At 55.5% G+C, this 26,248-nt stretch overlaps 2 protein-coding genes and 1 pseudogene across 9 annotated transcripts; 1 reads left to right on the top strand and 2 right to left on the bottom strand.

Annotated features, from left to right (window-relative positions):
* POP7 (POP7 homolog, ribonuclease P/MRP subunit) lies at window positions 1-10,578 on the bottom strand. Of its 3 annotated transcripts, none has more exons than XM_007186619.2 (2): window positions 10,281-10,578; window positions 1-696 (listed from the first exon to the last, which is right to left on the bottom strand). In XM_007186619.2, exon 2 carries the CDS (start codon window positions 684-686, stop codon window positions 264-266), a length of 423 nt encoding a protein of 140 aa, XP_007186681.1. In that variant the 5' UTR covers window positions 687-696; window positions 10,281-10,578; the 3' UTR covers window positions 1-263. The 3 variants fall into 3 exon arrangements, with proteins under 3 accessions (XP_007186681.1, XP_007186680.1, XP_007186679.1); XM_007186618.3 differs by lacking the exon at window positions 10,281-10,578 and adding an exon at window positions 947-1,171; XM_007186617.3 differs by lacking the exon at window positions 10,281-10,578 and adding an exon at window positions 951-1,169.
* On the bottom strand, window positions 4,632-11,668 carry LOC102999114 (40S ribosomal protein SA-like; annotated as a pseudogene).
* GIGYF1 (GRB10 interacting GYF protein 1) lies at window positions 10,682-26,164 on the top strand. Of its 6 annotated transcripts, XM_057528815.1 has the most exons (28): window positions 10,696-10,825; window positions 14,139-14,272; window positions 15,718-15,961; window positions 16,684-16,835; window positions 17,080-17,189; window positions 17,283-17,412; window positions 17,513-17,608; window positions 17,750-17,861; window positions 17,975-18,083; window positions 18,420-18,460; window positions 18,679-18,849; window positions 19,085-19,338; window positions 19,468-19,576; window positions 20,042-20,179; window positions 20,391-20,491; window positions 20,708-20,879; window positions 20,998-21,164; window positions 21,283-21,383; window positions 21,468-21,584; window positions 21,712-21,812; window positions 21,954-22,036; window positions 22,130-22,273; window positions 22,354-22,581; window positions 22,827-23,011; window positions 23,107-23,267; window positions 23,353-23,516; window positions 23,602-23,731; window positions 23,821-26,164. In XM_057528815.1, exons 5-28 carry the CDS (start codon window positions 17,155-17,157, stop codon window positions 23,871-23,873), a joined length of 3,102 nt encoding a protein of 1,033 aa, XP_057384798.1. In that variant the 5' UTR covers window positions 10,696-10,825; window positions 14,139-14,272; window positions 15,718-15,961; window positions 16,684-16,835; window positions 17,080-17,154; the 3' UTR covers window positions 23,874-26,164. The 6 variants fall into 6 exon arrangements, with proteins under 6 accessions (XP_057384801.1, XP_057384797.1, XP_057384799.1 ...); XM_057528818.1 differs by lacking the exon at window positions 14,139-14,272 and having other exon boundaries at window positions 10,682-10,825; window positions 22,830-23,011; XM_057528814.1 differs by lacking the exon at window positions 14,139-14,272 and having other exon boundaries at window positions 10,682-10,825.
* Window positions 26,165-26,248: the final 84 nt, after the last annotated feature.

Raw genomic sequence — 26,248 nt, 5'->3', positions numbered from 1 at the left:
TGGCCGGGCACCAACACAACTTGATACTTTTTATTGTATAGGACAATGGTTACAGACCGCAAAGATTCAGGAGGCCCCACTGCTTGGGCCCAACAAAGACAATATTCGCCCTCTCAATTCAGAGTCCTCTGGGCTGCGAGGGGACAGGCTTTTCCCTACATGGCTCTGGTAGAAGGTCCATGACAGTACTCAGTACAAGAAGAGCCACATCTGAGCCTAGCTGTACGGGGGTGGGTGGATAAGGTGGGCCAGCCTCATCTCAATCACTTGGGTGTGACCCTGAAGACACGGATGTGGATGGCCGAGTTGTTGCGGATCCGGGTCAGCGGCTCTCGCGTATCAATCTCCGGTTCCAGTTCATCGACAAGCTCCACGGTGGAGGTATTGGCAGCCACCTGCAAGGACCCGAAGCTGCCAGCCTGCAGCTGTAAGGCAATGTTGATGGCGCGGTTGATGGCCAGGCCCAAGCCGTGGATGTAGATCTCATTGCATGCGTTCTGACCCCGAGCCCCTCCATCCAGCAGTTTCTGGCAGCGGGCCAGCTGGGCCTTAAAGTCAGTCTTCATGTTGACATAAATGTCATTGGGCCTCCGGGGCAGGCGATGGGGGAGCCGCTTCCGCAGGGTGTACTCCACTGGGTCCAGCTCAGCCTCGATGGCTCCGCGGGGCTCTCGGTTTTCGGCCATGCTGTTTGCCCTGGCACGAGGAAGAGACGAGATCAGCCAGGGGTGACGAGCGACCAACGCTTCCTTTCCCACCCCGTTTCCTGCCCAAAGGGTGAAGCCGGGAGAAGGCGCACTCGACGCCCCTATTCCCTTCCACTCTCAGTCCCCTTCCACTCACCTCAAGCTCCCGCATCTCCCCCACCCCCAGTTCCTACTCATTCATCACATCGCCCCCAACCTCCAGGCCCCTCCACCGCCCCCTTTCCCCAGCTCTTCCGCGCCTACTCTCTCCGGTCCACAGTGCTCTCCACGCGCCGCGGCCCGCTCCCCTGCCAGGGCACTCAAGCGTTGCGCCGACCGGCCGGAATAGAGGGCGCTGCCCACGACCCGCAGGCCCCAAGAAGGCAAGAGAAGGAAAAGTGAACGCCACCGGAACGCTCGAGCGCTAGAACCCAGCCGGCGCCAGGCTCCTGAAAAGGGAGCCGAGTGCGCACGCGCGCTCGTCCCCTGCAGCCAAGCCCGCGGGATCCACGAATCGCCTTCCTGGCGTCCGTTCTCCCGCCCCTTTCCTGAGAGCTCGCAAAACCGCGCGATGTGTTTGAGTAACGCGAGGCTTCCGGGGGTGATGTGATCTACCACGTGTACGCCTGCCAGGCGGGGTGCAGAGGCGGGAGGCGTGTACCAAGTCGGAGCTGGGGAGGATCTGGGAAGGGGAGGTCAGCTTTCCTGGGCCAATCCGAGTCCCCGGTTCGCGGAGGTGTCCCGAAGGGGAGAAGGGAGGAGAGGAGGCTATTGTAGGGGCGTGGAGAATTTGGGGGTAAGGGTCTTCCAAAGATAGCATGGAGGGCGGGGAGTTCCATAGAACGTGATCGCGAAGGGGTCTGAAGTCAAGTCTGCACTCTCGCGTCCATCGCAGTTCCTCGGGTCAGAGGAGGTGTGGCAGAGTTGGCAGAACTGACCTTCCGCCCAAGGTTCCTGTTGCCCAAAGACCGAGGACGGGTAACGAGTGGCGAGGCCCGGCCCTTGGCGGAGGACAGCTCTCCGGGACACCTCTTCAGTTCACGGGGACCCGTCCTTCTTCCCTGCGTCTGGCAGGCCTGACCTCCCAGGCCAGCCCCTGGGGACGCGAGCTATGAGCCGCAGGCCCAGCCTTCACAGCTCCCCTGGGGCCCCCTGACCCACTCGCACCCCTCCACCACCCCCACCCGCCACCAGCTCTTCAGTCACTGCCCGCCACCTGGGAGTACGGACGTGCGCCCCCTGGCGGGAAAGTGCAGGGCAACACCTGGGGGTTGGTGGCTCCCCAAAGCCAGTGGGAAGGGGTTTTCTGCCCAGATTGGTTTAGCTTCTGTAGAGTTCCATTTGAAAATGAGTTAGACCTGCAGTGAGGACCTCAACTACTCTCCGCTTGAGTTCCCTCATCACTCAAATGGGGATGAGAATTCCTGTCTTGCTACTGAGTTGCAAAACCCAATATAACCTTACAAACTGTAAGCCTACACGTGAGTTGGATTTTTTTTTAATTAAAAAAAATTTTTATTTATTTGGCCGTGCTGGGTCTTAGTTGTGGCATGCGGGCTCTTAGTTGCAGGATGTGGGATCTAGTTCCCTGACCGGGGATGGAACCCGGGCCCCTTGCATTGGGAGCACAGAGTCTTAACCCCTGGACCACCAGGGAAGTCCCTGAGCTGGCATTTTTAAGCACACCGCCCCTCCCACCCACCCCCAGACACCCCCACACATCCCCTCCCCCAGACCTCTCTCTAGTTGCCTGGGGTAGAGTCTGACCCCATTTGACTGGAGGTTGGAAAGAGGCCAGGCTCCTGAGAACTTCTCTCCCAGCACCATTTAAATCCTGTGGTTCTTTTAGGTTCAGATTCTTACAAGTTTGGGGGGTTATTTGGGGTTGAAGAGGAAATGCTGGCTACAACCTTACTCCATCTCAGAAGTGACATCTGAACAGAGTTTTGATGGACAAACAGGAATTCTTCAGGGAAGCAAGGAGTATTCTGGAAACACGGAACAGTATTTTTAAAAGAATGGGAGCATAACCTAAGCTTCCACCTCAAGGAACTAGAAAAAGTAAAGCCAAAGGGAGAAGATGGGAGGAACTAATAAAGAGCAAATATCAATGAAACTGAACACAGAAGAACAATAAAGAAACTCAAACCAGAAGCTGGTTCTTTGAAAAAGTCAATAAAATTGACCTCTAGCGAGACTGACAAAAAAGAGAGAACAAGAAAAAGAAGACTCAAATTATGATTATCAGAAATGAAAGAGGGGCTAGCACTAAAGATCCCATAAACATTAAATTATACTTGGAGAACAATACAAGCAACTCTACACACATAAATTCTACAGCTTAGATAAAATGGACCAGCTCCTAGAAAACAAACTACCAAACTAACCCAAGATGAAATAGATCATCTGAATAACTCTGTAACTATTAAGGTAATTAAATTCATAGTTAAAAAAAAAAATTTAGAAAAAGAAATATCTAGGCCCACACAGTTTTCCTGGTGAATTCTACCAAAAAAAAAAAAAAAAAAGGAAGTAACACAAATTCTACACAATCTCTTCCAGAAAACAGAAGAGGAAGGTACATTTCCTAATTAATTTTATGAGGCCAAAACCAGACAAAGATCATACAAAAGAAGAAAAATCACAGATGGATACCTCTCATGAACAACACAAAAATCTTCAACAAAATGTTAGCAAACTGAATCCAGCAGTATATAAAAAGAGTGATATACCAGAACCAAGTAGAGTTTATTCCAAAGATGCAGGACTGGTTCAGTATAAGAAAACAAATCAGTATTACCTACCATATTAACAAGTTAAAGAAAAAAACACATATGATCATGGCAATTGATACAGAAAAACCACTTAACATAATTTAGTACCCATTTATGATAAGAGCTCTTAGTAAAAAGAGAATGGAAAGAACTTCCTCAACCTGGTAAAGAGCATCTACAAAAAAACTACAGCTTCCCATCATACTTAATAGTGTAAGACTGGGCACCTTTCTCTTAAAATCAAGAACAAGGGAAGGATGTCGTCTCTCACCACTCTCATTGTTGGAAGTCCCAGCCAGTGCAATGAGGCAAAGAAAAGATTGTAAAGGAAGAAAAAAAAACTGTCTCTATTTGCAGATGACATGATTGTATATACATTAAAAGTCCCAAGGAATCTACAAAAAAACATATAATTAATAAATTAGCTTATTAGCAAGTTTGCAGGATACAAGACTAACATTCAAAAATCAATTGTAGGGCTTCCCTGGTGGCGCAGTGGTTAAGAATCCGCCTGCCGGGCTTCCCTGGTGGCGCAGTGGTTGAGAATCTGCCTGCTAACGCAGGGGACATGGGTTCGAGCCCTGGTCTGGGAGGATCCCACATGCCGTGGAGCAACTAGGCCCGTGAGCCACAACTACTGAGCCTGCGCTCCGCAACAAGAGAGGCCACGATAGTGAGAGGCCCGCGCACCGCAATGAAGAGTGGCCCCCGCTTGCCACAACTAGAGAAAGCCCTTGCACAGAAACGAAGACCCAACACAGCCAAAAATAAATTAATTAATTAATTAATTAAAAAAAAAAAGAATCCGCCTCCCAATGCAGGGGACAAGAGTTCGAGCCCTGGTCCGGAAAGATCCCACATGCCACGGAGCAACTAAGGCTGTGCGCCACAACTATTGAGCCTGCACTCTAGAGCCCGCGAGCCACAACTACTGAGGCCTGCGTGCCTAGAGCCTGTGCTCCACAACGAGAAGCCACCGCAGTGAGAAGCCGCACAGTGCAACGAAGAGTAGCCCCCGCTCGCCGCAACTAGAGAAAGCCCGTGCGCAGCAATGAAGACCCAAGGCAGCCACAAAAAAAAAAAGTTAAAAAAAATCAATTGTATTTCTATATACTGGCAAAAAACAACTGGAAACCAAAATTTAAAATCATTTACAATCACTCCAGGGAGAGAGGGGAAGGGGGAGGAGGAAAGGAGGGGGAGCGAAAAATATTTAAGTATAAATGTAATAAAACGTACAAACTCTGCTTAAAACTACAAAATGCTAATCAAAGATCTAAATTAATGGAGAGATATACCGTGTCCACGTATTGGAATATTCAACATAGTATAGATGTCAATTCTCTCCAAATTTAATGCAATTCCTATGAAAATCCCAGCAAGAAGTTTTGTAGATGTAAATAAGTTTATTGTAAAATTTATATGGCAAGGCAAGAGAAGTTAAAGCAATTTTGAAAAACAAAAAGTTGGAATCACACCACCTGATTTTAAGACTTACTGTGTAAACACAGTATCAAGACAGTGTGATACCTGCCAAGGGACAGACACAATCATCAATAAAATGGAATAGAGAACCTAGAAATAGATTCACACAAGTACAGCCAGCTGATTTTTTTTTTTTTTTAAGAAACTGTTTATTTTCCGTCAACCTATTTCCATTTTAAGAGTCTGTGGAAGAACTGCTTAAGACCACTGGGTGCTTGTTCCTACCCACTCAGCGGCCTGAGCAGACCAGTGTTCAGTGGCAGGCTGAGCACTCCAGTCAGTGGGGAACTGCTGAGTAGGCACAGAGGGCACCTGCACACCTTCAGACCAGTCCACCGCCTCCTGCTGAGTAGCAGTGAACTCAGGAGCTGGAGCAATCCATTCATCCTGAAATTCCTCCTTGGTCACAGCCTTCTCAGCTGCTGCCTGCTCGTCCTTTTCAATTTCTTCAGGATCTCTGTAGAAGCAGAGGTCAGGGATGACCTCCCATGGGTGTTTACGGGAGATGGTGCCGCGCATGCGCAGAACTTCCCGGGCGAGCATCCACCACATCAGACCCACTGAGTGAGCTCCCTTGTTGTTGCATGGGATGGCAATGTCCACACTATCGCAGAGGAGAGTCTGCATTACACAGAGCAGTGGTAGACAGGTTAACGTAAGAGGCCTCTGGGAGAGGCAGGTGGTCAGCCCTGGGATCAGTAGCCACCGGAAGTCCTGGCTCCCGGAAGGCTGCCTGGATCTGGTTAGTGAAGGTTCCAGAAGTGAAGCGGCCAGCAATAGGAGTGGCTCCAGTGGCAGCAGCAAACTTCAGCCCAGCTCGCTGGCCAGTATTCCTGGAGGATATGATACTGCCATCAGCTGGGTTTTCAATGGCAACAGTGGCATGAGCTGCCAACAGAAGCTTCCCCCAAGTTCTCTTCAGATTTATGATGTAGATGTCATCACTTTTCCTTTTGTAGGTGTACTGTTCCATTTGGAAGTCAAGGTTGGTGCCACCTAAGTGGGTTCCTGCTGCAAGGAATTTGAGGACATCCTCCTCCTTCATTTGCAGGACATCAAGGGCTCTGGAAATTGTGAAAGTTTCCCTTTAAGTTACGATGGGACTCCAGAACAACGCCGTATGGACCCCTGTCTGGCTGGCGCGGAAAAGCCAGCCAGCTGATTTTTGGCAAAGGTGCAAAAGCAGCTGAATGGGGAAAGAATGAGTCTTTTCAGCAAGTGGTGCTAAAACAACTGAATAAATAGGCAAAGAACTGAACCTCAGCCCTATGCAAAAAACACAAAATGGATGGTAGATCTAAACATAAAATGGAAAATTATAAAACTTTTAGAAGAAATATAGGAAAAAAAGTCTTCATGACATAGGGTCAGGTAAAGAGTTCTTAGATACAACTCCAAAGGCACGATCCATTAAAGAAAAAAACTGGGGACTTCCCTGGTGGCGCAGTGGTTGGGAGTCCAACTGCTAGTGCAGGGGACATGGGTTCGAGCCCTGGTCCAGGAGGATCCCGCATGCCGTGGAGCAGCTGAGCCCGTGTGCCACGGCTGCTTAGCCTGCGCTCTAGAGCCTGTGAGCCACAGCTGCTGAGCCCACGTGCCACAACTACTGGGGCCCGCGTGCCTGGAGCCCGTGTTCCACAGCATGAGAGGCCACTGCAATGAGAGGCTCGCGCACTGTAGCAAAGAGTGGCCCCCGTTCGCCACAACTGGAGAAAGCCCATGCACAGCAACGAAGACCCAACACAGCCATAAATAAATAAATAAATAAATAAATAAATGTGAAAAGTAATATATGCTTTAAAAAAAAAAGAGAAAAAAATTGATAAATTGTATTTCATCAAAATTAAAAACTTTTACTCTGTGAAAGACCACCCAGCCACAGACTGGGAGAAAATACCCACAAATCACATATCCAACAATGCACTTGTATCCAGAATAAAGAACTCTAAATTCAAGCATTAGAAAACAACTCAATTACGAACTTCCGTGGTGGTCCAGAGGCTAAGACTCCGTGCTCCCAATGCAGTGGGCCCGGGTTCCATCCCTGGTCAGGGAACTAGATCCCACATGCTGCAACTAAGAGTTCGCATGCTGCCACTAAAAGATACCGCATGCCACAACGAAGATCCCGAGTGCTGCAACTAAGACCCGGCGCAGCCAAAAAAGACCAAAAACAAACAAAAACAATTAGAAAATGAGCAAAAGTCTTGAACAGAGGGTTCTTTAGCAAAGAGGGTATAAGGATGACAAATAGGCACATAAGATGTTCAACACAGCCATTATGGAAATGCAATTAAAACCATGATGAGATGCCACTACCCACCTATTAGAATGTCTAAAATTAAAAATTTTGACAATACTAAGTGTTTAGGAGAATGCAGAGAAATTGGATCTCTCATACACTGTTTGTGGAAATGTTCAATGGTCCAGCCACTCTGGAAAATAGTTTGGCAGTTTCTTCTAAAATTAAACATACACTCACCATATGACCCAGCAAGAGCACACATGGGAATTTACAAACTCGTACACAAATGTCCATAGCAGTTTTTGTAATAGCAGTGTTTGTAATAGCCCCAGACAGGAAACAACCCATGTGTCTTTCAATGGGTGACTGGTTACATCACCCATTGAAAGTGTGGTACATCCATACCATGGAATACTACTCGGCAATAAAAGTTGGATCAAGGAGACCCATTAGGCTGCTGGAAGACTAGATACATCCTAGAACAATACTGTGCTGAGCAGCTCAGAGTTTACTGTGGAAGGCAAACAAGATGAGCAAGGCAGTGTGACCACTGCTCAGCATGGAGCATGTATAGGGTTCGGTGGACCCTCAAGGAGGTACAGCCAATATGACCTTGGGGGGATGTAAAGTTTTCCAAAGGAAGCAATGGCTAAGGTGAAGCAGTAATGTCTAGCAGTCGGGCTCAGATCCTGTGCAGTCCCTCCTGTTACAATGGAGAGGTCTGGAAGGTCTGAGCCCTGGGAGATAGGGAAGTAGGAGGGAACCAGCAAAGGATTCAGAAGGAGCAGCTGATGAGCTAGGAGGAAAACCAAGGGATATGGTAATCTGGAGGCCAGGTGAAGAAAGCATTTCTTGGAAGAGGTAGTGACCAGCTGTGTCATATGCTGCTGATAGGCCACATAAGATAACAAACCAGTGGATTTAGCAATGTGGTGATTTTGCATTGGTGACTTGACAAGCATTTACACTTGATTGACCAAAGAACTTAGCTCATGGAGGAAAGTAACTCTGAATACAATAAATTAATTGTAAGGCCCATTCTGTCTGATAATTAACAATAAGCACAGTTTATGAGCTATCACTCCATTACTCAGGCTGTGTGTCTTTTCATGATATTTAAAATGTTTTCCAAACTTTGACATACAGATAAATATAAAGGTTCGCAATTTAGGTGGGTGAAGCCAGGCATTGTAATACCCTGATTTGACACTAAGATGGTCCTTACCATTTTGCATTTCATCGAAGGAAAACACTGCAGGGGAATCTGCCATTAGAAAAAAAGGCAGAGAGTTTGGCTGTTTACTCTTACTTGAGACTTCCCTTTCATCTCGATAAATCATCTAACCACATCTCTTTGTTTAGTTCTAAAGCTTCCAAATTTGAAATAACACAGACCAAGACATTTTACAGCATAGTCTTGATTAAACCTGAATAAACAAAAATATCTTAGGTCCAAGTGATTTCTTCATTCAAATTTTTTTCTTTAATTTTGTACGGGAGATTCACAGTTCTGATTTGTTTCCTTTCTCAAAGAGGGTGCTTATACAATTCAATTTCCACAGTGTCATCAGCAGCAAACGCATTCTCACTTTACGGCTGGGGGAGATTACTTGGCCAGGATCACAAGCTGGTATACAGGAAACCCGGGGTGATCGATCAATCACTCCAATCTCCTACCTTGGAGTCCAGCGTGCTCTCCCTGACGCAAAGCATCTGGTAGGTAGGTAGGTACTACTGTCCAATCAAAAACATTTTCATGATAGCATTCGAAGCCTTCAACTTAAGTTTCACTTCACTTCTCATCCAACTAGCAATCCAGGTCCTCTTCTCCCATCAGCCTGGATTGTCACTATTCTAAAGCTGATACTCACTTTCCTTAAATCTACCCAAATCCTGCCCTTCCTTCCTGCTCAGCACAGGCCACCACTGTCCCTGACTGCTTCCCCTTCACAGGGATTTCCCCTTTTCCCCTGTACCATTTCTCCACCATAATTTACAATCTCACGTTTGCTAATTAATAATTAAAACAGGCTAAAAGGCTAAGACCTTATTCAGAGGGTAGGACACAATCTAGGAAAGTGGAGGGAAAAAAAGCTTTGGAGTAAGAAAAAACAGCTGTCATAAACTTGAGAACTTTGTTCAAGGAGAAGAACCTGATTGGAGATTGGATTCTGTTGATACATTTTCATACAGTTAACAATGTGAATATTGTGGACCCAGAAGGCCCCACTAGCTAACATTTGTGGAGTGCCTGCCCTATACCAAGCACTATGTTAAGTGCTTTACCATGCAATCCAGAGACTCAGAGATGAGTAAAGTTGCCCAAGGCCACGGTCAGTATGGGATGGAACCAGCACACAAGCCCTCGCTTTAAACAATTGCATTTTCCAGCCTGTGAACAAGCAGCTTCACTGACTACACTGAGGCAGGAATCCTGACTGCAAGAAAGACAAGGGAACTGAAAAAAGCAGACACGAAACCTGGGGTGTGCTCCGTGCAAGAACAAAGGGCCTTCCTGGTAGCTCCGGAGGTCGGCGCTCCGTTTTGGCGAAACACAGAGGACTCAAGTTCCAAGTCTGAATTTACCCTTCCCTGTCCTGAGGATTATATTGTTTTTGGTAACGGCTGTTTTAGGAAGCTGGGAAGTAGAGTATACATTCTGGCGTAACTTCCAAAGAAAACGGTGAAAACACACACAAGACTTTTTCATCCTAAAAAGTTCAGGGAATCGGAAAAGTCATTCTTGAAAACCTCCTTTTTAAACAAAGGCGGTGTCAATCTACTTCTCACATTTGCATAGTAGTTTCTCTCTTTCCGAAGCCTTTCACACTCACCTATTAATTCTTTCAGCACTCCGGGAGTGGAATGGGGGCCAGGGATGGGGCGGAGCAGAGCATCAGTACCTTACTATAAAACAGAAACTGAGGCCCGACGGCGTCAACTCCTTCGCCCCCGAGGTCTAGGGGGCTAGTCGGTGGCGGAGCCAGATAGAAACTCCAGGTCTCACCAGCCAGTGCTGCCTCGGACTGTTTCTAAACCATTAGGTTCCTCGTTTATTTCATATACCCCGGGGATGTCTGATGAACACACCTCTGGGTTGTACGTGGTCTCCTTCAATCCAGGCGGCCTTCCCGGAGGAAGCCGACCGTCCGGGAGGCGGGCGATGCCGCTAGCGGCGGCCTTCGTCGCGATGGTCGCGCATCACGTGCGGGGGGGCAGCCGGGGAGCACCCTGGGGACACCCTCACCACCCCCCCGGCCCGCAGCAGGCTGTGTCACGTGAGGCACCGGGCTCCCGGGTCACGTGCCGGGGGGGGTCGGGGGCGACGGGCATCCGGGCCGCGCCCGCCGGGCACGCTAGGAGCGCGCTTGGCCGTGCGGGTCGGAGCGGGCCGGAGCAGCAGAGGGGGGCAGTGGCGGTGGCGGCGGCCGCGGCGGGGGCGGAGGGGGCGGCCCCGCGGCCCCGCGTCCGCGTCACGTGGTGCGAGGCGGGCAGCCATCTTGCTACAAACACAAACAGAGAGGAGCGGCCGCCGCGGGAGCGCCAGCGCCCCCTCCCCCGCCGCCGCCGCCCCCCGGCCCGCCGCGCGTCGCCAACGCCCCGGGACCGGAGCCTCGCGCCGCCCGCCCGCCGCGGTAAGCGCCCGGCGGCCCCACGGACCCCGGCCCGTGGCCGGGCCCGAGCCAGGCCCGCCCCCGACGCCGAGGCGGCCGCGCCGAGCCTGCGAGAGCCAAAGCGGGAGCGCGGGCCGCCGGCACGGACCCTCCCCCGTCTCCTCCCGAGGCCGCCGCCCCCGACGCCCGGTGTGCCCGCCCTCCGGCCCTCCCCGCCTGACCCTCCCCCGGCACGGGCCGGGGCCCCGCGCCGCCCGGAGGGAGGCCGGCTCCCTCCCGGGGGCGGCCGCCCGCGCCCCCGGCGCCCCCTCCCTGAAGGGCACGCCGTCCTCCCGGGCCGGCCCGCCTCCTTCCCACCCCCGCGCTCCTAACGGTCGCTCTCCGGCCCTCGGAAGCCCGTCCCAGGCCCCCCACCTACCCCCGCCCGCATCCTCTGCGCGGGGGCCCGGGACCCTAGTGCCCGGTTCTCCCCGGAGATATCCCCCAACGCGCCTCCGGTTTCTTATCGGCCTGAGCTGGGCTCGGCGGGTCTTAAAGTCCAAGCTTTCCGTGACTTTTGGCTAACGTGGAAGCCTCTCCTCTTAACCACAGCACTTCGCCTGGGTCTTCGCCTAAATTTTCTTTCAGCAGCGACATTAGTGCTTGGTCATTGGGGTCTTCTTCCTCCCGGTTGCCCGGCCGTGTGAAACACCTTAGTCTGTCCTGTCGCCAGGCTGGGCCCTTCGCAGCCCATCTCCCCTGATGCAGCAGCTCCCCAGTCACGGCCCCTCACACTTCGCCCTTTTTTTTTTTTTTTTTTCCCAAGTTAACTTTAAAAAGACCCTCATCTCGCACGTCTTACCCAGCCATTGCTAGAATTCCCAGTGAGCGTGCAGGTCTGGTCCATCATAGGGCCGGGCCTAGCCCCGGGGATAGATGCTCAACCAGTACTTGTTGGCCAGCTCTTTCTTCCACCCACCCCAGTCTCACTCCCCTCTTGCTTCTCATTGCTGCTTTTCCAGAGATCAGCCTCCACAGCCTTTCTGCTGCCCGAGAGCTGACACGCGGTTGCAGTTTAGCCCCCGCCCCTTGGCTTTGCACCTGAAACACCTTGGGTACCAACAGGCTGGTCCCCTTAGCTTCTCACAGTGTGGGAGTTTGCTTTCTGGTCCTTCATCAGTACCATTCCCTGTGCAGTCCCAGGCCACCCTCCATCACCCCAGCCTCAGTTTTATTTCCTAGATGGTAGGTCTAGTGTGTCATTGGGCAGGGTTGGAACAGATCTGGGCTTTGTGTGGCTGCCATGGCGGGGACCAGGGACCTCGAGGGGTCCCACATGGTGATTACAGTTAAGTGAGTTCTGTTCTTAGACTCCTGGCCTGTCTTTCTCAGCCAGCGGATGTGTCAGTGTTGTCTGTGGTTTGATGGATTAAAGGACCCCAGTTTGCCCTGACTTTTACATCTGTAGTTGGAGTTTGGGATAGGAAAAAAAAAAAAAGCCCCGCTTTAGAGCAGAGGAGGTGAGAAGAAGTGGCTATGGGAAGGATTTTTTTTTAAGGTTTTTTTTTTTTGGTGTGGACCATTTTTCAAGTATTTATTGAATTTGTTACAGTATTGCTTCTGTGGTTTTTTTTGTTTTTATGTTTTGGTTTTTTGGCCGTGAGGTATGTGGGATCTTAGTTCCCCAACCAGGGATCGAACCCACAGCCCCTGCATTGGAAGGTGAAGTCTTAACCACTGGACAGCCAGGGAAGTCCCTATGGGAAGGATTTTTAAAATTCTAACGAGAAATTAAAAATGGTTTAAAACTCACAAAGTGTGCTTGTGAGTTTGGGGTGGTTCTTGCTGCACATGTGCCCCTTCTCCAGTCTCAGGTAGGGTGTCAGAGACGTCAGCATCTCCCATCAGGGCAGCTGCAGCCTCCCTTCCTTGTTTTCTCTGCCTGGAGCCCAAGACTGGGCAAGTGGGCAGGAGGGATCAAATGAGTTAAAGTGTGAAAGTGTTTTGAAAATTGTTAACTACTAGACATGCTGCAGGGCGTTGTTATGATGGCTCAGAGGGCAGAGCTGGGAAAACTGACCAGCTGGGAAGAACATGGGCTTGCACCTCTTTTTAAGTCTCAGAGTTCTCCTACCCCGCATGGAGAATCTTTCCATCCTGAGAAAGGGCGGAGTCACCTCCAACAGGCTTGGGGCTGGGTGGCTGCTCAAATGTTGGGGAATTTGGTATTGTACTTCTGTTAATAGTGGTGCCTTCCTGTGCCAAAGCACATTGCTCTGGATTGGGGCTAATTTTCGCGGTGATGGAATGAGGAAATAACGTTCTTAACTTAGTGTGTACTGGGACTGCGTATTCTCTGGATTTTTTCCTTCTCCTGTGAGTTCTGAACCCCAGAGAACAGGCTCCCCTCGTGTTCCCTCAAGCCTGTCGTGAGCACCCAGGACCAGTGTGTGTTCTCTCCCTTGGACTCCGGCAGGGGGCAGTCTTTTAAGAGCAGTAATTCAGGTGCTGGGGGAGTGAGGGTATGCTGAGGCTTGAGAAGGAGAAGGGGGCGGGGTGTGGATAGATGAGGCAGACAGATGCTGAGAGGTGGGGGCTAAGCACAACACCCTTAGGTCAAGTAGCCAGGGAGGGATGCTGTCTCTGTCCCCTGCCTAACACCTCCTGCTCTTTCCTTCACTGGAAGGGGATCCAAATGCTGGGCTTTCAAAGTTTGTGATAGACTTAGGACAATTTTGTTTAATCTGTTCTTTTCCCGAGGATTTCCCTCCTGGCAGGATTGCAGATTTCTCTCATGGGACAGTGTAATTAGGGAATGATTTCCTTGCTCTTCAGAGGCAGGAATGAGCTGGAGTAAATTTGGTTTCTCTTGTCTTACATTCTTCCCCATAGACAGACAACAGGCATGGTTACCTTCTGCCTGCGGCGCACAGGCGGGTTTCTTGACTGTGCCCCTGTTGATAATCTGGGCGCAGATTACTCTTCGAGGTGAGGGCTGTCCTGTGCAGCGTAGGATGTTTAGCAGCATGCCTGGCCTCTGCTCACTGGATGCCAGTAGCATTTCCCAGTCACACCGACCACAGATGTCCCCCGATATTGCCGGATGTGTCCTGGGGAGCAGAGTTGCCCCCAGTTGAGAAATGGTGGCTTTGACGAAGCACGTGGGAAAGACGCACGCCTGTTTGGAGCTAGAAACGGTGGGGCGCATGTGTGCAGCTCGCAGTCGAAGGGCCAGGCAGCCACCGGCTTCTGGGACCCAGGCCTCCCCTGGCTGGGCCCGCCCAGATGCTTGACCTCTCTCACCGGCCGCTCCTCCACTTCCTCTCGCCTGATTACCTCTCTCTCGCCTCCGTAGTTTCCCTGCTTCTCACGCCGGGAGCCAGCACTTTTTCTCAGTTCGCTCCTTACAACCAGGACAGAAAGGTGACGGCTGAAGTGGGAAGCGCCTGGCGGCCAGCCGCTTTTGCCACTCCCTGGAGGGGTGGGAGGGTGAGTTGTCCCCTTTCTGTCCTCTCACCCCACAGCAGCTTTCCATGCTCGCAGGACTCTTTGTCCCATCGGTCTAGGATGGGGCTCTTCTGGGGTGGCCTGGAAGAGGCTCAGAACAGCCTCTCCTGAGTTTGTTTGAAGGAAGTGGGGTGTTTTTCTTGGAGTGACAAAGACTTAATATGTGATAGCTATCCCCAAATGTCTTCTTTTCCCTCTAAGCCTTTTTTTTTTTTTTTAACCAGTCATGTTTATTTTATTATTATTATTTTTTGGCCGCACCACGCGGCATGTGGGATCCTAGTTCCCCGACCAGGGATCAAACCTGCGCCCCCTGCATTGGAAGCATGGAGTCCTAATAACCACTGGACTGCCAGGGAAGTCCCCCCACAAACCTTTTAAAAATGGTCAAATATAACATATACCATGTTAGCTATTTTTTAAAAATTATTTTTATTTATTTGTTTTTGGCTGTGTTGGGTCTTCGTGGCTGTGTGCAGGCTTTCTCTAGTTGTGGCGAGCGGGGGCTACTCTTCGTTGCGGTGCGCGGGCTTCTCATTGCAGTGGCTTCTCTTGTTGCGGAGCATGGGCTCTAGGCACGCGGGCTTCAGTAGTTGAGGCATGTGGGCTCAGTAGTTGTGGCCCGCAGGCTCAGTAGTTGTGGCGCACGGGCTTAGTTGCTCCGCAGCATGTGGGATCTTCCCAGACCAGGACTTGAACCCGTGTCCCCTGCATTGGCAGGCGGATTCTTAACCACTGCGCCACCAGGGAAGCCCCCACCCTAGCTATTTTTAAGGATACGATTCTGCAGCATTAAATACATTCATCACGTTGTCGTGCAGCCATCCACCTCATCCCCAGAACTTTTTCATCTGCCCTATTTCAGCTCAAACTGTCCCCGTTAAACAACTCCCCACTCTCCTTGCCCCCACCCCCAGCCCTGGCACCCACTGTTCTGCTCTGTTCCTCTGAATTTGACTCCCCTGGTAATCTCACGTGAGAGGAATCATCCAATATTTGTTCTTCCGTGACTGGTATGTTTTATTTAGCTAATGTTTTCAAGAGTCATTCGTTGGCCAAATTACATAAGGGTTGTAGCGTAGACAGAACTAACCGGACTCGGCTGTTCTGGGAGGGCTACTCGAATACAGTGACAGGAAGAGCTTTTCAACAGGCCTGTCTTCTCTGACGGCCGTATGTGCTGTGGCGTGCTCCAGCTCCAGAAATGGCCAGCTGAGGCTGTTGTAGAAGAGACGCCCGTGCCGGGGGAGGTCAGCCCTGCCCTGGATGGTCTCACAAGCTGCGTTTCACCCTAGGATGCTGGGATTCTGGGGGTGGGTCCCGTGTCTGTCGTGGAGTTTGCTTCGTGTTCTGGGCTGCAGCTGTGGAGGAGGGCCGCTTTCACCTGGCCCCGTTGGTGGAAACCCTTCTTCCTCCTTCCTTCCCAGAGTTGTGGAGTCTTGGAGTCGATGGGAACTGTGGAGGTGCTCCGGTCCAGCCTCCGCCCCAGCCAGTGAGGGAAGCCCTTGCACGGCTCCCTGAGACCCTGCCCTCCCACCCTCTGCTCGGAGCCACCAGGGATGCGCCGCCTCCTGAGAGCCGCCTCCGCTGTTCCTTAGAGGGACGGGTCGCTGCCGCCGCCGCAGCCGCGTCTGTCAGCTTCAGTGACTCTGACCCTGTTTCTGCCTTGTGGTGAGGGAGCCTTCCTAGCTTGTATCACGGTAACGTCGTTCTCTTCTTGGCTCTCTGTCCTTACGATCGGGCTCTTCCTGATCCCAGGGACCGGGCCTCGGTGTTGACTCCGGTCTGGTGAGTGAGCCCTGGGCATGCTGGCTGGAGTGGCCGGCCGCGGCCTTCGGCGCGCCCCACCTCGGGCTCTGGAATAGCCCCCGCTCCCCTTGTACCTGGTCTCTCCCCAAACTGAGTCTCTGGATTCTAGCTGCCAAGCAGCCAGACCTGAGTGTTTTCAGAGGAGAGGTAATTTTGCTCCCAGATAAACTTCTAATCCTCTTAATAACTGGCCTTTTCTCTCTCTAGAACATTTGGGACTCCAGTGGGTTTTCTGCTTGTGTGTATGTGTGTTTTCTCTTTGTCGTAAACATCCACGGGTACCTCAGGCACCCTTTTACTGAATGCTGGGCCACTTGACGAGAGCGCTGAGCTGTCGGGAGGTGCCTGCCACACCCCCAGCACCTCCGCCGGGCTCCGCCGAGTGAACTGGCCGCTCGAGAGGCCTGATGAGTGCAGGGCAGCGATGGGGAGGAGCAGGGGCTGGGGTCCCCTGTGCTCCGTAACCAGCAGCCTCCAGGCAGCTGTGGGCCTTCTTGTTCTGCAAGACGGAGGAGGGCTGGAGGCAGGGAGGTCTGTCTGACCACTAATATAACCCCACTTTCTTCTCTTCGCCCCTCAATAAGGATCTTTCCCAGATGTGAAGGTCCCTCCCTGGGCACTGCTCTGGTCAGACCAACATCCAGTTGCCTGGGGACCCTGGTTCACTCCAGCACAGGCCCTTGCCTGGAGAGAGCCCGGCCCCTGCCCTACCTGCTTCCCTGGGCAAGGCTGCCAGGTGAGTCTGGGCCAGAGGGAGGGCATCCCCCTGCAGAAGCTGGAAGGGGCTCTGGCTGCCTGTTTTCCTCCCCTCCCCCAGGCCTTCCTCCAGCGTGACTCTTTGGTTAACTCGTGGTGTGAGTGGCACGTGGCTGGCTTAGGCGAGTCCTTATAGAGCCCATTACTGTACCCACCTAGTCCTCATCCTTCGGGCTCTCCGGGCGTGCCGTCTCCAAGGCCCAGTGTCCCCCACGTCTCCACAGGTGTTTGGAGAGTGAACACCAGGTTCCCCCTCCCCTGCTCATCCCCTCGACCTCTAGGACACGCCCAGCTCCACAATGGCAGCAGAGACCCTCAACTTTGGGCCTGAGTGGTGAGTCAGGTGTGCTTTGGGTGGCGTAGAGAAGCCGGGAAGGACAGGGCTGCTCAGATTTCTCTCTGTCTCCTTCTTGTGCCCTTTCTGCAGGCTGAGGGCCCTTTCTAGTGGTGGCAGTGTGGCCTCCCCACCCCCATCCCCTGCCATGCCCAAATACAAGCTGGCCGACTATCGCTACGGGCGAGAGGAGATGCTGGCCCTCTATGTCAAGGAGAGCAAGGTAGGGGTGGGCGGGGGTGCGGTGTGGCCCAGTTGCCCGCTTGGCCTTGGCCAGTGGAGAGGGCCCAGGAGCATGTGATACCTCCTGCCCCGGTTGACAGGTCCCCGATGAGCTGCAAGACAAGGAGTTTGCTGCGGTGCTGCAGGAGGAGCCGCTGCAGCCCCTGGCCCTGGAGCCTCTGACTGAGGAGGAGCAGGTGGGGCCCTGCCGGCGGCGCCGCGTCTCCACCGTGGAGGGGGCTGGAGTTGGGAAGGCAGGTGGTGGAGTTGCGGTTGTGGGTGGGGTGGGAGCGGTCGGGTGCCTGGGTCCTCACTCCCACCCCTGGCTCCCTCCTCAGAGAAACTTCTCCCTGTCAGTGAACAGTGTGGCTGTGCTGAGGCTGATGGGGAAAGGGGCTGGTCCCCCCCTAGGTGGCGCCTCCCGTGGCAGGGGCAGCACGCGGAGCCGAGGTAGAGGGGGGGTGATGGCGTGTTCTGGGGCAGGCAGCGGTGGGATTCGCGGTCTTGTGGACTTGGAGGGGTGAGCCGGCAGGTTTCCCACGCGCACCTCATTCTTTCTCCAGGCCGCGGCCGTGGTGACAGTTGCTTTTACCAAAGAAGCATTGAAGAAGGCGATGGGGCCTTTGGCCGAAACCCCCGGGAGATCCAGCGTAGCCAGAGTTGGGATGACAGGTGCAGGCTGGGAGAAGGTGGCATAGAGGCAGAGCAGAGAGGGGCCCCGGGGTTAGGGCCCAGGGTCTCATGGAGGGAGGCTTGGGTCTTTGTCATCAGAGGGCACGAGGAGACCCACCAGATTAGCCCTGGTCAGAGAGCTCTCTGTGCCCTCTGACCCCCTATGACCCTGCCCTTTTCCTTCCGATTCTCTGGGCACGCCCTTGGGCTTCCTTCCAAGCCCGCCACCCCCGTCCCCCCGCCCCGCACCTCTCAGGGCAGAATGGACAAGGTGAGCAGAGATCCTGCAGGTCGGGGACGGAACTGTCCTCTAACCCACACCTGTCCTTCCCACAGAAGCGAGAGGCGGTTTGAGAAGTCGGCCAGGAGGGATGGAGGTATGGAGAGTGGTGAGGGTGGTGGCCAGGCCCTGAAGGTCGTTAAGAGGTGGGGGAGGACTGAAATGGGTGGCCCCGGTTGGGGGATGTTTCCTGGGGGAGGTGGTAGGGGCAGGAGGGCCCGGAGCTGGGCTCCTCTTTCCCAGCAAGGCGTATAGTAAGAGTCTTGCAGGGACCGTGGCCGCCATCCGCTGACTGTGTCTTCCCCTGCTCCCAAGCGCGATCCGGGTTTGATGAGGGAGGGGCTGGCCCGAGGAAGGAGCATGCCCGCTCAGATAGCGAGAACTGGCGTTCTCTCCGAGAGGAGCAAGAGGAAGAGGAGGAGGGCAGCTGGAGACTTGGGGCAGGACCCCGGCGAGATGGCGACCGCTGGCGCTCTGCCAGCCCTGGTGAGATTGGGGCCAGGTGGGCGCTGTGGGGGGCGGCGGGTGGTGAGAACTTCCTGTGAGGGTGGGCACCTGCGGCCAGGCAGAGGGAGCAGAGAGTTCTGGAGCGGGGTGGGTGGGAATGCAGTCCCGGAAGTGCCAGTTGTTCCGGGCCGGGGGGTCCCGGTGGGCAGCAGAAGACTGGGGACTCTGGCTTGACTGGGATACCAATTCTCCTTCTCCGACTTTTCCTGCCCAGATGGCGGCCCCCGCTCTGCTGGCTGGCGGGAACATGGGGACCGGCGTCGCAAGTTTGAATTTGATTTGCGAGGGGATCGAGGAGGGTGTGGTGAAGAGGAGGGAAGGGGTGGGGGGGGCAGCTCTCACCTCCGGAGGTGCCGAGGGCCTGATGGCTTTGATGACGACAAGGATGGGCTCCCGGAGTGGTGTCTGGACGATGAGGATGAAGAAATGGGCACCTTCGATGCCTCCGGGGCCTTCTTGCCTCTCAAGGTATCTGCGAGGCGGCGAGGGGGAGACTTTTCTTAGAGGTTGGTGGGAACCTGCCCTGAGGGGGTCCTCTCACTCCATCCTTTTTTCCTCTGCCGTTCACCTCCCTGTCATATCCCGTAACCTGTGCAGAAGGGCCCCAAGGAGCCCATTCCTGAGGAGCAGGAGCTCGACTTCCAGGGTCTGGAGGAAGAGGAGGAAGAGCCTTCCGAAGGGCTGGACGAGGAGGGGCCTGAGGCGGGTAAGCCTGCGCGGTGGGGCAAGGAGCACGCCTGCAGCCTCGAGCGAGCGGGGTCCGCGGGCAGCACGGAGGGAGGCCGGTGCTGACACGGTGTGGAGAGGAGCCTGGAAACAGCAGGGCTGTGTCCGATAGGCCGAGTGTCAGATAAAAATCAAAGCAGAATCAAAATGAGCTTTGACAGTCCCTGGAATCTGTCGAACACGGTATTAAACCAGTGGTGGTGTGTGTACAGCCCTGGCCGGGGGTATGGATGCACGTCCATCGCCGAAGGGGCAAAAGAGGAAGCGTGCAGAGTGGGGTTTGTGGTGTCAGCGCACCGAACCTTAGCTGTGTTGACCAGAGATACGTGGGTGGACTCAATACCCAGAGGCCCTTCTGGCCACAAATGGAGGGTTTGTGCTAAATCATTTTTAAGGCCTTCCGGCTCTTTGGTTTTGAATTCTGGTAATTACCCTTCCCTTTCAGGTGGGAAGGAACTGACCCCACTGCCTCCTCAGGAGGAGAAGTCCAGCTCCCCGCCCCCACTGCCCAGCTTGGGCCCACTCTGGGGAGGTAACGGGGAAGGCGATGATGCTGTGGAGAAGGACCTGCCGGCAGCTGAAGGTATAGCCGGAGGGCAGGGCCGCCCTTTCCCTGGAGCCTGGGGCTGGCGGGGAAGACGCTCCCCTTCCCTGTGGGAAGGAGGTGCAAGGAGTGTTTGTGGAGGGGCCAGAGTTAGCGCCGACTTTTCTGGAATAAGGGTGGTAGAAGGGGGACCGTCTCGCCCCCTTCTCTGGACTCCCCCATTCCACCTTCCCTTCTTTGCTCCTTCCAGGAGACGATATGAGAGCAGTGCAGCTGAGTCCTGGGGTGGGCTCACCCCCTGGCCCACCTGGAGATCTGGAAGATGATGAAGGCTTGAAGCACCTGCAGCAGGTGTGAGGGGGCCTGAGAAGGCTCTGGGGATCCTCCCCCCAGGGGGGACAGAGAGTCTTTATTCCGTCTGTCGTTGCCCCGGTTCCAGGCTTTTCCCCATCGGTCCCACTGTGTTTAGGACCTGCTCTCTTGACCCCACCCCACCTTAGCCCCAGCCCCGTCTGATGTTGCTGGGCTTGGCCGGTTGAGCCTTCCCCTCTCTCCCTGGGTTCCCAGGAGGCGGAGAAGCTCGTGGCCTCCCTGCAGGACAGCTCCCTGGAGGAGGAGCAGTTCACAGCCGCCATCCAGGCCCAGGGCCTGCGCCACTCTGCAGCTGCCACCGCCCTCCCCCTCAGTCATGGCGCGGCCCGGAAGTGGTTCTACAAGGACCCGCAGGGGGAGATCCAAGGTGCCCGTGGGAAGCAGGGCATGCAGGAGGGGCTGCTGGGGCGTGGGGACAGCACCGTTCTCATCGAGGGCTCCTCTGGCGCACCTTTCTGACCGCGGCCCCCCTCCCCTTGGCCCAGGCCCCTTCACGACACAGGAGATGGCGGAGTGGTTCCAGGCGGGCTATTTCTCCATGGCCCTGCTCGTGAAGCGGGGCTGTGATGAGGGCTTCCAGCCGTTGGGTGAGGTGATCAAGATGTGGGGTCGTGTGCCCTTTGCCCCTGGGCCCTCACCACCCCCACTGCTGGTGAGCATACCCCCCTTTGCACAGAGCAGGGACGGGAGGTGGGAGCCTGGCGGATGGCAGCGGGTGCTGCAGAGCAAGCCAAGGTCAGAGCCGCCGGAACTCTCTGGCCCTCACTCAGGGAAACATGGACCAGGAGCGGCTGAAGAAGCAACAGGAGCTGGCGGCAGCCGCCTTGTACCAGCAGCTGCAGCACCAGCAGTTTCTGCAGCTGGTCGGCAGGTATGGGGGGCCTAGCAGGGCTTGTCAGTAGGGCCGCGCTGGCCCTGTGGCCGGCGCACCTCATGCCCGCCCGCTTCTCGGCAGCCGCCAGCTCCCGCAGTGTGCGCTTCGGGAAAAGGCGGCTCTGGGGGACCTGCCGCCGCCGCCGCAGCAGCAGATCACTGCGTTCCTGCAGCAGCTCCAAGCTCTCAAGCCCCCCAGGTGTGTGGGACGCCCCGTCCTCGCTCTGTCTTCCCGTGGCCGCGCGCACAGCCCTCGGGTCGTGGGGGGGTGGGGTGCAGGCTGGAGATGGCTTTAGGGTGCTGAGTGTCAGTGCTTCGCTCCGCAGGGGTGGGGACCAGAACTTGCTCCCGACGATGAACCGGTCCTTGTCAGTGCCAGACTCGGGCCCCCTCTGGGACATACATACCTCAGCCTCATCACAGTCAGGTGTGTGGCCAGCCGCTGCCCCGCCCGGCCCGGCCCATCCCGTCCCGAGTCCTGGAGTCCCCTCTCTATCCCCGACAGTCGCGGGTGGGTGGGTACCCTGAGGCCTGAGCCCCCTCCTGCAGCTGCCCTTGCTCCCCGCAGGCGGTGAGGCCAGTCTTTGGGACATACCAATTAACTCTTCGACTCAGGGTCCAATTCTAGAACAACTCCAGCTGCAACATAAAGTGAGTGGGCATCTGGGGCTGGAGTCCTCGGGTGTCGGGGGCCGGGCCACGGCAGGGAAGGCCTGACGTTGGGTCTGATCTCGAGCGCTCCAGTTCCAGGAGCGCCGAGAAGTGGAGCTCAGGGCGAAGCGGGAGGAGGAGGAGCGCAAGCGCCGAGAGGAGAAGCGCCGCCAGCAGCAGCAGCAGGAGGAGCAGAAGCGGCGGCAGGAGGAGGAGGAGCTGTTTCGGCGCAAGCAGGTGGGGGCCTGGCTGAGCGCGCGCGCTGCCCGGGCCGTGCGGGGGCGCCCGCTGGCCCTCACCGCGTGTCTCTGCCTCAGGTGCGGCAGCAGGAGCTCCTGCTGAAGCTGCTCCAGCAGCAGCAGGCGGCGGCTGCCGTCCCCGTGCCTCCTGCGCCCAGTTCCCCGCCCCCGCTGTGGGCCGGCCTGGCCAAGCAGGGCCTGTCCATGAAGACGCTGCTGGAGCTGCAGCTGGAGAGCGAGCGGCAGATGCACAAGCAGCCCCCGCCTCGGGAGCCGTCGCGGGCCCCGGCTCCCAACCACCGTGTGGTGAGCAGGCTGGGCCTGGCCCCTGCTGGCTGGCACCTTGGGGCTCTCGGGAACCCCTTCCGGTCAGCTCCCGGGGTGACCCGGGGTGGGGGGCGCGCTGGTCCCCATGTGACCCTGGAGGCGCTCTCTTCTCTGAGGCCCTCACCTCACCCCCACCCCCCGTGCCACCTGGACCAACCTCCCACTCAGCGTTCTCGAGTGTGCGTGTCCCCGCCTGGGCCACCCTGACTCACTGCCCTCTGTAGCAGCTCGGGGGCCTGGGCGCCGCCCCCCTGAACCAGTGGGTATCTGAGGCCGGGCCGCTGTGGGGCGGGCCCGACAAGAGTGGGGGCAGCAGCGGCCTGGGGCTCTGGGAGGACACCCTTAAGAGCAGCGGGAGCCTGGCCCGCAGCCTGGGCCTGAAGAACAGCCGCAGCAGCCCCTCTCTCAGGTGGGTGCTGGGGCCTGCAGGGGTGGGGGTGGAAGGATGCGGGACTCCTGAGCTCACTGCTGTCTTCGTCCCTGATTCACCTCCATCCCGCTCAGTGACTCGTACAGCCACCTGTCAGGGCGGCCTGTGCGCAAAAAGACGGAGGAGGAGGAGAAGCTGCTGAAGCTGCTCCAGGGCATCCCCCGGCCCCAGGATGGCTTCACCCAGTGGTGTGAGCAGATGCTGCACACACTGAGCGCCACGGGCAGCCTGGACGGTACCGGCGGCTCTCCCCGGGAGGCCGGGCTGGGGGCTCCAGAGCCGCGTCGGGTGGGCCCTGACAGCGCTATCCTGCCCCGCAGTGCCCATGGCTGTAGCGATCCTCAAGGAGGTGGAGTCCCCCTACGACGTCCATGACTATATCCGTTCCTGCCTGGGGGACACGCTGGAAGCCAAAGAATTTGCCAAACAATTCCTGGAGCGGAGGGCCAAGCAGAAGGCCAGCCAGCAGCGGCAGCAGCAGCAGGTGAGGTTTCACAGAGCCCTGGCCAGAGGCAGTGAGGGCGCCCAGTGCTCCCCTGAGCCCCCCTTCCCTCTCTGCTGCTTTGCAGGAGGCTTGGCTGAGCAGTGGCTCCCTGCAGACAGCCTTTCAGACCAACCACAGCACCAAACTCGGCTCTGGGGAGGGCAGCAAGGCCAAGAGGCGGGCACTGATGCTGCACTCGGACCCCAGCATCTTGGGTGAGTTTGGAGTGGGGAGGAGGCTCCTTCCTCAGCACTGGGCAGGAGCCTGGGTGGGTGAGCTCAAACCCAGCTTCCCCTGGCTTCAGGGTACTCCCTGCATGGACCTTCTGGTGAGATCGAGAGCGTGGATGACTACTGACCAGCCCGTCCCACCAGCACCCTGGGCTATAGGCCAGGGGCAGCAGCAGCGGCTTGGACCCCTGGGTCCCCAGACTGCAGGCTCCCCACGAGGAGCATAGGAGGAAGCAGGGGCAGGGTCCCCAGCACTTGTTACAAACCACACGATGCACCTTAACTCACCCACCACAAGGCACTTTACAGATTGGGGGGAAGGGTTTTTTTGTTTTGTTTTTGTTTTTAATTTTAAACAACATTGAAGAAAACATTAGGAGAGACAAAAAAAAATTGTTAAGAAGTAGACTCTAAGCACCCCCTTTCCCTTTTGGGGATGGGGGAGCGACAATGGAAGATCCACAGAGGTTTTTGTTTCGTTTTTTTCTTTTTCTTTTCTTTTTTTTTTTTTTTTAAGAAAAAAGAAAAACAAACAAAAAAAATGGTTAGGAGACTGAAAGAAAAAACACACTGTTATTTTGGGGCAGTGGGGACACGGGACCCACGGACCTGTCCTGCCTGGCCCCCGAGGCTGCACTTACCCTCCCTGCCCCACACGGTGGGCCACTGGGGTAACTGGAAGCTGGGGTGCCAGCAGTTTGCACAGCGAGGCCCCCTCAGCCCCGCCGGCCGGACCCGCTGTGAACGGCTCCCTTGTTGCTGTGACTGTGGCAGAGGCGTCTGAGGTGGGGGCCAAAGTAGCCCCTTGGCTTTGCTGCTTCTGGGGAAAGTTGCACAAATGGGCCAGGCCGCCTCAGCACCCCAGGCTGCCACCCTGCGCCGGCTGACAGGGTGGATGGGAGAGGGCCGGCAGTGCCAACCTCATCTGGCTGTCAGGCCGGCAGAACTTCCACTCTGGCCCTGGTGAGGGGCTTCCCCCTCCGCTGCCATTCGGGGGGGGGCCGGCCTGGGTGTGAAGCTGAAAGTCCCAGCTCCCTGCCTTGCCACATGAATGTATTCTCTGGGCCACGAGCCCCTGCTGTGCCCGCTGCCTCAACCCCGAGCGAGGTGGGGGCGGAGCAGTTCCTCCAGGAGCTGGAGAGAGAGGCGCCACTTAACGACTGTTGCTCCTCCTGTGAAGGGGGTAGGCGAGGGGCCGAGGAGGCCACGGGAGTGGGCCGCTTGGGGCTTCGGGTTGCAGTGCGGGGCTGTTAGAAGGGAGCTCCCTACCTGCAGCCAGCTGTGTGGGATGTGGACCACCCAGCTCGGCCCTGACCCCTCCATTGACCAAATGGGAGAGGAGCAAGCGGCCTCTCCCCTCCCTGCTCCCCTCATGTTTTTAAATGTTGGGTAGGGGTGGGGTGTCAAGAATGGGAGTGTCTGTCTCTCCTGGGTCGGGGGTAGGCTGCCCTTCACCAACTTCTTATTCCCAATCACCTACCTGGGTTTGTCTCCATTTGGGTTTTTTTTTTTTTTTTTTAAGTTTGTTGTATCTTTTGGATTTCTCATTTAACTTCTCCCGTGGACCTCATTGCTCAGAGCGCAGTATTAGGGCAAGATTCTGCCACTGCCTCCCCTCCATGAATGTATTTATCCTTCCTGCCCTGGGGAAATGGGGAGTGGCCCCAGTTTTCTTTCCCCATCTATCCCCAGAGAGATGATTTTTTTTTTTTTACTTTTTTTTTTTGCACCAAAGTGGCAACTGGGTCAGTGTTGGGGGATAAAGCTGGCCTCGGGGGTGGAGGGGCCCCCTCCACCTGCTTCTCCCTGGTTTCAACAGTGTTAGCGTCCGTGAAAAGACAATATTCTCTCTAAAGCAATAAGGGGGTGATGGGCCAGGGGGAAATGTCTTGCTGCTGCTGGCCCCCCAGCTCCCCCTTTCCTCGAGCCAGTATTTGGCGGCATTAGAGGTGTTGGGGGAGTACTGTTGTGACTGAATGTAACTGCCCCCACCCCTGCCGCAGCCAATGCAGGGGGAGGGGGGATGACACTCTTCCCCGTCTCTTCCTTCCCCTCCCCCCTCCAGCTAAAGAGACTTTGAATTTAGGGGGCCCTTGAGCCTGGAGAGGCCTTAACCCTGTGAGGAAGTGTAGGGGGAGCCCTCTCCCACCCCCATCCCCTTCTGAGAGTGGTCAATGTTTACAAGCCCCTGAGCCCCCCAGCCCAGGGACTCAGGCCCCTTGCTGTCCTTTCCCAGCCCGTCTTCCTGGGCCCCGGCTGCTCCCCCGCCCTTGCCGGGGTTAGGGTGGGTGCAGGGGTCATTCTGTATCTTGTCTGCCTTGTACCCACCATCTCCCCAACCTGTGTGACTCCCTTCTCGTCTACCTGCCTCTGTAAATACTCCGCTTCCCCCCAATAAAACTTGGTGTGTGTTCTCCCCTTCTGCGTCTGAGTTGTTTCTTGGGGTAAGGGCATGTTGGGAACGAGAGGCACAGCTCAAAAGAGCTGGGAACGGAAAGAGCC

Source organism: Balaenoptera acutorostrata, chromosome 15, assembly GCF_949987535.1.
Source record: "Balaenoptera acutorostrata chromosome 15, mBalAcu1.1, whole genome shotgun sequence".
In the NCBI taxonomy this organism is placed as follows: domain Eukaryota; kingdom Metazoa; phylum Chordata; class Mammalia; order Artiodactyla; family Balaenopteridae; genus Balaenoptera; species Balaenoptera acutorostrata.
The sequence above is the reverse complement of the archived record's forward strand: the minus strand, read 5'-3'. Positions and strand labels throughout refer to the sequence as shown.

Coding starts and splice junctions, on each gene's coding strand:
- POP7 (XM_007186619.2), bottom strand. CDS start 686: ATGGCCGAAAACCGAGAGCCCCGCGGAGCCATCGAGGCTGAGCTGGAC.
- GIGYF1 (XM_057528814.1), top strand. CDS start 17,155: ATGGCAGCAGAGACCCTCAACTTTGGGCCTGAGTG. Junction 17,609..17,749: donor CTCTGACTGAGGAGGAGCAG/GTGGGGCCCTGC, acceptor CTCCCTCCTCAG/AGAAACTTCTCCCTGTCAGT. Junction 22,582..22,826: donor CGGCTCCCAACCACCGTGTG/GTGAGCAGGCTG, acceptor TGCCCTCTGTAG/CAGCTCGGGGGCCTGGGCGC.